Source organism: Belonocnema kinseyi, chromosome 2 (assembly GCF_010883055.1).
Source record: "Belonocnema kinseyi isolate 2016_QV_RU_SX_M_011 chromosome 2, B_treatae_v1, whole genome shotgun sequence".
In the NCBI taxonomy this organism is placed as follows: Eukaryota; Metazoa; Arthropoda; class Insecta; order Hymenoptera; family Cynipidae; genus Belonocnema; species Belonocnema kinseyi.
In genome coordinates, this window is record NC_046658.1 from 182,677,033 (window position 1) to 182,688,790 (window position 11,758).

General features: G+C 24.5%; 1 protein-coding gene across 1 annotated transcript; it reads left to right on the forward strand.

Moving 5' to 3' along the window:
• Positions 1 to 357: 357 nt before the first annotated feature.
• Positions 358 to 8,309, forward strand: LOC117167125 (CDK-activating kinase assembly factor MAT1). The gene is made up of 2 exons (XM_033351811.1): positions 358 to 809; positions 7,265 to 8,309. The coding sequence occupies exons 1-2, from the start codon at positions 686 to 688 to the stop codon at positions 8,107 to 8,109; spliced, it is 969 nt and encodes a 322-aa protein (XP_033207702.1). The 5' UTR covers positions 358 to 685; the 3' UTR covers positions 8,110 to 8,309.
• The last annotated feature ends 3,449 nt before the right edge of the window (positions 8,310 to 11,758 follow it).

Sequence of the window (11,758 nt, forward strand, 5' to 3'; positions counted from 1 at the left end):
ATGATTTTTTTTTGGTTAATGATTCAATTATTTTATTGAAAAGTTCTCTTTTTTATGATTTGAATTGTTTTTTATTTAAAATAAAATTTTTCGTTAAAATATCAATTATATACCTATAATATTTTTTTTGAGAATTGATCTTTTTTGGTTGAAAATTAACATTTTTGTTGTCATTTTCATTTGCCAAATCTGAAATCTTCGAAAATTCATATTTCCAGATTATAATTTATTATAAATCATATGCGCGCTTTTTTTTAAAACTTTGTCTCACTATAGCCAACTTAATGACAATAAAATTAGTAATTTCAATAAAATTGGTAAAATCAATTAAGTGTGAAGAAAATAGATGTTTAAAACATTATTTTAACATGAAAATTACTCTGATGGAGATTACAAATAATAGTCATGTCTATTTTCTAATTTTTAGTCATGATTTTATTTTTGAAAGTGTGTAGTGTAGTGTGTCAACGCTGCTTTTGCTAAATGGAGGTTATGTTTGTTCGGCATTTCAAACGGTGTTTGAAACAACAACTTTCGATGTTTCTGTCAAACTTATAATTTGAATAAGACCTCTAGGTTCGTTTCTAGCCACGAAAAATCTAGGACAATACTAAAAAAAATACAATTTTATAGTAATAAACTGTTTTGAGTGAGAATTAAAAAGAAATTCTTTGAAATTTCAATCATGGAAGACCAGGCATGTCCACGTTGTAAAACAACAAAATATCGAAATCCGTCTTTAAAATTGATGGTAAACCTTTGTGGACATACACTATGTGAAAGCTGTGTCGATCTTCTCTTTTTGAAAGGTAATTTATGCTAATTATGATTCTTCATTTGTCCCAAGAGTCCCAATAGTGATGAAGTTTTAGGTTATCTTCTCATCTACATCGTATTTAATCGTTTTAATAGATTTCAATGCTCAATATTTGCAGTTGTATTTGTATATTTAACGAAACATTAGTATCAAGAACAATTTTTGCGAATTGTTCAATTTAAATCTTTATTTTACCGGAAGAATTTGACAAACGTTTGAACGAAAATCACACATTTATGTTTTATTTTTTAGGTTTGATTCACTTATTTTATTATTCAAGATTCAGTTTCTTTATATTTTTAACGAATTTTGAAACTGTTACTATGAATCGCAAGTCCAGAAAAATTCTAGGAAAAAATTGATTTTAAAATTAAAACATAATCTGAAATTCACAATCCAATTTTTTGCGACATAATTTGCTTGCGGCATAATTTTGCTTGAGAATTCATCTTTTTGGTTTAAAATTAAATTGTTTTAGTTGAAGATGAATGATTCTAGTGCAAATTTGATCACTTCGTTTGATAATTCAACTATTTTGTTGAAAGTCAATTTTTTAAACTAAAAATTTAACTATTTTGGATGGGAAATTGACCTTTTCTAGTTATAATTTCAACAATTTTGATTTAAATTTGTCTTTTTAATTTAAATATTCGTTTATTTCGTTTAAAATTCACGCATTTTGTTTAAAAAAATCGACTATTTGGTAGAAAATACTTGTTTAAAAAAAAGGTTTTTTTTGTGTGAAAATTGAATATTTTGGTTAGAAATAAATTTACTTCGTTGAAAAATAAACTCCTTTGTTGAAAATTAATTCTTTTTTATTGAAAAATCCTCATTTTAATAAAAAAATCTTGTTTGTTAGTTGAAAAATGAACTGCTTGGTTGAAAAATTAGATTTTTGATTGAAAACTAATTTTTTCTTTGGATGGAAAGGAATTTTTTACCGAAAATCTAACTGTCTGAAAATCTGATTTTTTAAAGTTAAAAATTAATTTTTCAACGGAAAAATCAGCTATTCTATTTTTGATTCAAATTTTATCTTTTTTGAAGGAAAATTTGACTATTAAGTTAAAAACTCATATTTTTTATTTAAAAATTAAACTACTTTTTTAAATTGATGTATATTTTGTGGAAAATTGGTCTGTTTTGTAGAAAATTAATCTTATTAGATGAAAATTCATTTTTTTGGTAGACATAAAATTCATTTCATCCAGTTGAAAATTCATCATTTTGGTTGAAATTTTTTCAGTTTAGTTAAAAGTTCATTTTTCAACTGAAAATTTAATCGTTCCACTTTGAGTTGAAAATTGACCTTTTCTAGATAAAAATGTAACAATTTTCATGTAAATTGGTCCTTATCAATTGAAAATTCAATTATTTCGTTGAAAATTTACCTATTTTATTTTTTTTTTTAAACTTTTTTGTTTAAAAACTGGCTTTTTGGTAGAAAATAATTGTTTTCTTTAAAAGGTTAGATATAAATGTACTTTGTTGAAAAATAAACTCTTTTGTTGAAAAGTAATTTTTTTTTAGAAGAGTCATCATTTTAATTAAAATATTATTTTTCTGGTTGAAAAATGAGCTGTTTGGTTGAAAACTTGTGATTTTTTTGTTTGTTTTTTTATGAAAAAGATTTTTTCACCAAAATTCATGTATTTTGTTGAAAAATTGTATTTTCTTGTAAAAAATTAATTTTATTGATTAAAAATTCATCTTCTTTGATTTGATTTGTCTTCTTTGATTGAAAATTCAACTATTTAAAAAAATTCATGTATTTTGTTGAAAAGTTGTACTTTTTGGTAGAAAATTAATCTTTTTGTTTGCAAATTACTCTTATTGTATAAAAATTAATCATGGTTAAAAATTCCAGTATTTTAGTGAAATATTTATTATTCAAGTTGAAAATTCTATTAATAATTCAATAATTCTTCATTTTGGAATATTATTTTAGAAGAATATTCAGAAAGATTTTAATGCGTTTTCAAAATTGTTAAGGAAAAGATAATCTGGAAGATTTTCGTAAAACTATTTTAAATTTGGAGGATTTTCTAAAAATTGTACGGAAAATTCGATTCATTTCAAAAGATATTTAAAAGTTCTAAAACATTTTTTTAAATAATGTTAAAGTTAAATAAATTAAAAACAACTTCTGGATTTCTCAAGGGTTTTAAATAAAATTTTGAAGCTCATCTAGGATGTTTAAACAATTTAAGATTAAATAATTTAACTTCTAATTTTAGACTTTCATTTTGAGTGCTATAGTTTGTAGTTTCTTTTTTGTTGCTAGAAATGGAAAAGTTTTTAGCTTTGGACTTGGAATCTAAAAATTTTATTGAATTGCGAATAGGGAAAAAACCGTGAATTTTTTCTTCGATTAAAACTGTCACCGACGATTAAAGCATTTTTAGTTGATCAATTGGGAATATAAATAAATTAATGATTTATTAAATTGAACTGTACTTTAAGATTTAAAAAATGAATAATAATTGATTTTGCAAGACGATTCGAATTAGTAAATACGATTATTTTATACATTTCTGGGGTATAAATAATTGTTTAAATAATTTAAATTTGTTTGAACAATTGAAAATTGTTTTAAAAGTCACGGTAAATATTTAAATTGTCCATTAGTAATTATTTGTATGAAGAAAAACAACGGAAATATTTTTTATTTAGTTTTTTAATTTTGGGTTGTAAATTAAAGTTATCAGTATGGTTTTATTTCATAGACATTACTCTTAAACCTCTAAAAACCTTGGCATGATTTAATTACGGAATTTCCATTTCCAGAAAAAGAAAATCCGCAGTTTTTTTCCGGATTTTTTTTTAATTAAACAACTTTTAAACTTCAATTTCAAAAGTTTGAAATTTAAGAATTTCACTTTGAGTGCTTTAATTTGCAGGTCAGTTTTAATTACTTCAAATGGAATTTTTTTTAGTTTTAGTGTTCGATTTTTAGAATTTCATTGAACATGAGAAATGTTTGATTGATCAGATTGGATTCAGCTTTTGCACACTTTTTTAAGGCCTAAAAAGAAAGAACGAGTTTGTAAACGAGCTATTTTGGATGAAAATTGAAAAGATGAGCGCATTTTCAAAATATTTGAGACAATTTTGAATTTTGTCGAAAATTCACATTTTGATCGTACAAAAAATAAGAAAAAATAAAAAATTCCATTTTGTGATTAAACTATGCAAGATACGAAAAACAATTAATTAACTAAAATTGCGTGCCCTGAAAAATCTACACGTTTGTCATTAATCAATTTTTAATAGGACGAGTATTTTAGATAAACGACAGAAGCTATGAAAAAATTAAAAAGACCAAAATTGCTCTTCCAAAAAAGAGCGAAAACTTATTCAAATTTGTCATGAATAATTTTTGATAGGACACGTAGTTTTAGTTTTAAGTTCTTTAACCAAAAAATATCGACAATTTTGTTATAAAATCTAGGTATAAACATATATTAAAAGTAAAAAAATAAACTGTTTTAAAAAAGGACACAAGATACAATAACATTTTATTTAACAACATTTTTCGCCTAAATTATATCTACATTGAATATAAAAAAATTAAGTTCATGGAAAAACGACACAAGTTGAGAATTCATCTTTTTGATTGAAAATTTATTTTTTTTTAGTTCAAAATTCAACTATTGGGTTAAAAATTTGTCTTCTTTAATTCCGAATTCAACTATTTCTTTAATTATTCATGCATATTGCTTAAAAATCATCTTTTTTTGGTAGAAAATTAATTTTCTTGTTTGAAAAATTAACTTCTTTCTTTGAAAATTTATCCTTTTGATTGAAACTTAACATTTTTCTTTAAAATTTGTCACTTTGGTCGAAAATTAATATTTTTTTATTTCAAAATTCAACCGTTTTGTTGAAAATTTGTATTTATTAGTTGAGAATTCGTTTATTTCATTGAAAATTAAAGTTTTTTTGTCAATAAATCGTCTTTTTGGCAGAAAATTAATGTTTTTGTTTGAAAATTCATCTTTTCTAGCACAAACTTTTAAATTTAGCACAAACACTAAAATTTATCTTTTTTAGTTTCAAATTCAATTGTTGGGTTAAAAAATTGTCTTATTAAGTTCAGAATTCAACTATTTCTTTAATTATTCATGCATATTGTTTAAAAAATCGACTTTTTTGGTAGAAAATGAATTTTCTTGTTTGAGAAATTAACTTCTTTTTGGAAAATTTATCTTTTTGATTTAAAATTAACATTTTTGTTCGAAATTTGTCAGTTTGGTTGAAAGTTAATGTTTATTTCAAAATTCAACTATTTTGTTGCAAATTTGTCTTTATTAGTTGAGAATTAGTTTATTTTATTAAAAACTAAAGTGTCTTTTCAGTAAATCGGCTTTTTGGTAGAAAATTAATATTTTTGTTCGAAATTTGTCAGTTTGGTTGAAAGTTAATGTTTATTTCAAAATTCAACTATTTTGTTGCAAATTTGTCTTTATTAGTTGAGAATTAGTTTATTTTATTAAAAACTAACGTGTCTTTTCAGTAAATCGGCTTTTTGGTAGAAAATTAATATTTTTGTTTGAAAATTCATTTTTTCTGGGACAAAATTCAACTATTTCGTTGAAAATTGATATTTTTTTAGATTTAAATGGAACTATTTGGTTGAGAATTAATGTTCTTTTTCATTCGTCTTTTTTGTTAGAAAATTAATCTTAGTATTTGAAAATTCAGCATTTTAGTTTGAAATCCATATTTTAGGTTGAAATTTCATAACTTTGTTTGAAAATGTAACAATTTTTTTTGGCATTCATTTTTTTGGTTTAAAAATTTATCTCCTTTGGTTGATAATTAGTTTTTTTTTCGCTTAAAATTTGACTCATTAATTTTAGTTGAAGATTCATGTATTTTGTTGAAAATCCGTCGTTTTGGTAAAAATTAATCTTCTTGGCTGAGAATTCATCTTTTTGGTTGAAAATTTATCTTTATTAGTTTAAAATTCAACTATTGAGTTGAAAAATTGTCTGATTTAATTCAGAATGAAACTATTTATTTACTAATTCATGTTTATTGTGTAAAAAATCGACTTTTTTGTTAGAAATAATTCATTGTTTTGGTTTAAAATTCATATTTTAGGTTGAAAATTTATCACTTTGTTTGAAAATGTAACAAGTTTTTTTGGTATTCATCTTTTTGGTTTTAAAATTTATCTTTTTTAGTTTTAAATTCAACTATTGAATTGAAAATATGTCTTCAATTCAGAATTCAACTATTTCTTTAATAATTCATGTGTATTGTTTAAAAAATAGATTTTTTTGTAGAAAATTAATTTTCTTGTCTGAAAAAAACTTCTTTTTTTAAAATTTATCTTATTGATTGAAAATTAACATTTTTGTTAAAAATTTGTCAGTTTGGTCGAAAATTAATATTTTTTTATTTCAAAATTCAACTATTTTGTTGAAAATTTGTCTGTTTTAGTTGAGAATCCCTTTATTTCAGTGAAAATTAAAGTGTTGTTAAACAATCGTCTTTTTGGTAGAAAATTAATCTTCTTTTTTTTTAATTTATCTTTTCTAGCACAAAATTCAACTATTGGGTTGAAAATTTGTCTTATTCTATTCAGAATTCAACTATTTTTGTAATAGTTCTTGCGTATTGTTTAAAAAATCGACTTTTGGGCAGAAAATGAATTTTTTCTTTGAAAATTCACTTATTTCAGTTAAATATTCATCATTTTTATTGGAAAATCTGCACTTTGGTTGAATTTTTTTTGTTTTTTTATGCAAAATTTACGTTTTAATTAAAACTTTAACTATTCCATTTTGGGCTAAAAACTGATCTTTTCTAGTACAAAAATCAACTATTTTGTTGAAAGTGTTTTTTTGTAGATAAAAAAGGAACTATTTGGTTGAGAATTCAAGTTTTTTTGTTTGAAAATTTGTCTTTTTTATATAAAAATTAATCTTTTTGATTAAAAATTCAATTATTTGCTAAAATTTCATTTGTCTAGTTGAAAATACAATATTTTTGTTTTAAAAGGTTGCTTTTTTTATAATGGTAAATATAAGACAATGAAAATACTTTTCTTCCAATACTAATGCATATCACGTATGATAATAATATAAATTTATTCAAATGATATACATTTATCTGGGAGACAAAAAATTAAATTTAATGCAAAATGAGAAACATATTAAAGTAATCATTAAAAATAAGATTTGTACTTTATTTTGCCATATCTGGGTAAACAGCTCCAGATCGAGCTACATAAATAAATATAATATGCATTTGATATAATAGAGTTGAACATAATGTAGAAAAAAGCCGAAGGAGCTTTAACAAAAGAGAATTCACAATCATCAAATAACAGTTGTCAGTGTGTCAGCGTGCAGCGAGCAGATTTTTGTTGTTGTTAAACCTTCGGAGTCGTCTTTCTAGAAAAACGAAACAAAAATATTTGTTTTGCTTTTCCAGGCTCTGGCTCGTGTCCAGAATGTAATGCAGCCCTCCGCCGGACAAATTTCCGCGTTCAGCTCTTCGAGGACCCTATGGTAGAAAAGGAAGTAGACATAAGAAAAAGAGTGCTTCGTGACTTCAACAAAAAGGAGGAAGATTTCCCAACCCTGCGAGAATACAACAATTACCTCGAAGAAATCGAGAACATCATATACAACCTCGCAAACAATATTGATGTGATCGAGACGAACAAAAAGATAGAGCAGTACAAGCGAGAAAACAAGGAGCTAATCCTGAAAAATAAATCGAAACTCAGTAAGAAGGAGGTCGAACTGGAAGAGCTGATAGAACTCGAGAAGCAAAAGGAAAAAGCGAAAGTCCTCGAATTGGCCCAGCTGGATAAGGAGATCGAGAAAAATAAAATTCGGGAGAAGGAAGCTCTCATACAGGAACTTATGTTTTCCGAGGGAAATGCGAAAAGTATTGTGAAAACCTTCGCCTCGGTTATTCAGGGCTCGAAAGAGGAGAAACAGGTGGCACCGCCTGTGCAGAAAGTTACGCAATTCAGTTCGGGAATCAAGTTTGGAAATCAGGGAGGAAATAGTTTTCTGCCCGTTCCGAAAGTCGAGGAAGGTCCTCTATATTCCTACACGGAAATCAGACAAGATATTGAAGGTCCAGCGCCACCCGACATGCGAGAATTGCAGACGCGGGGTTATTTAAAAAATGTGAGATCTGAGAATTCGGCAGAGAGAGCTGGAGGTTTTCGAGCTAATATTGCCTGTCTCAGGGCTCTGCAGGAGGCGATGGTAGGCCTCTATCATAATCCGCTGGATCGACAAAACGAGTCGATGATGATTTGACCTTACGAATGGTCCTAGATTTTCGAATTTTTTTGGAAATTATCACTTTGCCAGGGATCACAGTTAAATTTACTGCATTTTCAGAACAAGATATTTGAATTAAATAAACAATTTCGGACCTCGGAAAGTAGTCTCGAGATTGAATCGGAAAATTTTAAGATCCATTTGCTTGAAATTTATTAAAGAGATTTAGGGTGTCTACCATACCTGGAAAAATTGCGATTTTTATTATTATTTTTTTTAATTGAAATATAAAATTAAATACGAATTGTTTTTCATTTTGTATCTGGTTAAAAATTCGTGTATTTTGTTGAAAACTTCGTCTTTTTCGTAGAAATTAATCTCTTTGGTTGAAAATTCAATTATTATAGTCAAAGATACATTATTTTAGTTGGGAATTAATATTTTAGGTTGAAAATTGATCACTTTCTATCAAAATGTAAATATTTTTTTATGTCATTCGCCTTTTTGGTTTTAAAATTCATCTCCTTTCGTTGAAAATTCTTCGTTTTGGTAGAAATTAATCTTCTTAGCTGGGAGTTCATCTTTTTGGTTAAAAATTTACCTTTTTTAGTTCAAAATTCAAATCTGGATTGAAAATTTGATTTAATTCAGAATTCAACTATTTTTTTAATAATTCATGTGTATTGTTTAAAAAATCGAATTGTTGGTAGAAAATTAATCTTCTGGTTTGACAATTAATATTTTTTGTACAAAATTAAACTATTTTGTTGAAAATTATTCTTTTCTTAGATAATAATGGAACTACTTGGTGAAGAATGAATTTTTTTCTTGAAAATTCGTCCTTTTTGTTAGAAAATTAATCTCAGTGTTTGAAAATTCACCCTTTTGATTTAAAATTAACATTTTTGTTTAAAATTTGCCAGTTTGGTCGAAAATTAATCTTTTTTTAGTTCAAAATTCTACTATTTTGTTGAAAATTTGTCTTTATTACTTGAGAATTCGTTATTTCATTGAAAATTCCAATATTTGGTGAAAAAATTGCCTTTTTGGTAGATAATTAACCTTTTTGTTTGAAAATTCGTCTTTTCAAGTGAAAAATCAACTATTTCGTTGAAAATTGATCTTTTTTCAGATAAAGATGGAACTATGTGATAGAGAGATCATGGTTTTCTTCAAAATTCGCCTTTTTGTTTGTTAGAAAATTAATCATAGTGTTTGAAAAATCACCTTTTAACTTGGAAATTCATACTTTAGGTTGAAAATTCATCACTTTCTTTGATAATGTTAATATTTTTTTTTGTTATTCGTCTTGTTGGTTTTAAAATTCATCTCCTTTGGCTGAAAATCAAATTTTTTCACTTAAAATTTGACTCCAACTTCTTAGTTGAAAGTTCTTTCATTTTGTTGACAATTCGTCGTTTTGGTAGAAATTAATCTTCTTGGCTGGGAACTCATCTTTTTGGTTGAAAATTTATCTTTTTTAGTTTAAAATTCAACTATTGGTTTGAAAATGTGTCTTCTTAAATTCAGAATTCAACTATTTATTTAATAATTCATTTGTATTGTTTAAAAAATCGATTTTTTTTGCTAGAAAATTAATTTTCTTGTTTGAAAAAATTTCTTTTTTGGAAATTTATTTTTTTGATTGAAAATTTACATTTTTGTTTAAAATTTTTCAATTTGGTCGAAAATTAATATTTTTTTATTTCAAAATTCAACTAGTTTGTTAAAAAAATTTCTTGATTAGTTAAGAATCTGTTTATTTATTTGAAAATTCAAGTCTTTTGTTAAAAATCGTATTTCAGGTAGAAAATGAATCTTTTTGTGTTGAAAATTCATCTTGTCTAGTGAAAAATTCAACTATTTCGTTAAAAATTGATATTATTTTTAGACTAAAATGGAACTATTTGATTGAAAATTCATGTTTTTCTTGAAACTTCGTCTTTTTTGTTTAAAAATTAATCTTATTGGCATTCATCTTTTTGGTTTTAAAATTCATTTTCTATCGCTGAAAATCAATTTTTTTCACTTAAAATTTATCTGATTTAATTCAGAATTAAACTATTTATCTAATAATTCATGTGTATTGGTTAAAAATCGACTTTTATGGTAGAAAATTAATTATTTTATTTGAAAAATAAGCTTCCTTTTTAAAAATTTATCTTTTTAAGTTTAAAATTCAATTATTGGTTTGAAAATTTCTCTTCTTTAATTCATAATAAAACTATTTATTTAATAATTCATGTGTATTGTTTAAAAAATCGAGTTTTTTTGGTAGAAAATTAAGTTTTTTGTTTGAAAAATAAACTTCTATTTTGAAAATCTATCTTTTTGATTGAAAATTAACATTTTTGTTTAAAATTTCTCAGTTGGGTCGAACATTAATTTTTTTTAATTTCAAAATTCAACGATTTCGTTGAAAAATTGACTTTATTAGTTGAGAATCCGTTTATTTCAGTGAAAATTAAAGTGTTGTTAAACAATCGTCTTTTTGGTAGAAAATTAATCTTTTTTTTTAAATTAATCTTTTTTAGCACAAAATTCAACTATTTTGTTAAATAATGTAAATATTTGGAAGCACCAAATCAATTGAAAATTGAATTGAATTGAAAAAATTGAATTGAAAGTTGAAAATTGAACATTTTTAAATAAAAATGGAACTATTTGGTTGAAAATTAATGTTTATCTTGGAAATTAATCTTCCTTATTGAAGAATTACTCTTAGTGTTTAAAAATTCATCCTTTTGGTCAAAAATTCATATTTTAGGTTGGAGATTGATCACTTTGTTTGGAAATGTAACTATTTTTTTGCCATTCATCTTTTTGGTTTTAAATTTCATCTCCTTTGGTTAAAAATCAATTTTTTTAAACTTGAAATTTAACTCCCATTTTTATTTTAAAAATTAATGCATTTTGTTGGCAATTCATTACTTGGTAGAAATTAATCTTCATGGCTGAAAATTCATCTTTTTGGTTGAAAATTTATCTTTTTTAGTTCCAAATTCAATTATTGGGTTGAAAATATGTCTTCTTTAATTCAGAATTCAACTATTTATTTAATAATTCATTGGCATTGTTTAAAAAACCGACTTTTTTTGGTATAAAATTAATTTTCTTGAAAAATAAACTTTATTTTTGAAAATTTATCTTCTTGATTGAAAATTCACATTTTTCTTTAAAATTTCTCAGTTAGATCGAAAATTAATAATTTTTAGTTTCAAATTCAAGTATTTCATTTGATTGAGAATTAATGTTTTTCTTGAAAAGAAAATCTTCTCAGTTTGTTCGAAAATTAAGAATTTTTAGTTTCAAATTCAAGTATTTCGTTGAAAAATTGTCTTTCTAAGTTAAGACTTCGTTTATTTCATTAAAAATTCAAGTATTTTGCCAAAAAATCCTCGTTTTGGTAGAAAATTAATCCTATTGTTTGAAAATTCATCTTTTTAGTTGAAAATTCGTCTGTTCCAGTTAAATATTCATAATTTTTGTTGGAAATTCTTCACTTCATTTCAAAATTTCGTTGTTTTTTTGGTAGCAAAATGATGTTTTTATTGAAACTTTAACTAATCTATTTTCGGCTAAAAACTGATCTATTCTAGTACAAAATTCAAATATTTTGATGAAAATTTATTTTTTGTAGATGAAAATGGAAGTATAAAAAGATTATTTAATTACATAATTAACC

Bases quoted from the DNA above. Each gene is read 5' to 3' on its own strand.
- LOC117167125 (XM_033351811.1), top strand. From the start codon at position 686: ATGGAAGACCAGGCATGTCCACGTTGTAAAACAACAAAATATCGAAAT. The intron at 810-7,264 runs GTAATTTATGCT...TTGCTTTTCCAG, and splicing joins CGATCTTCTCTTTTTGAAAG to GCTCTGGCTCGTGTCCAGAA.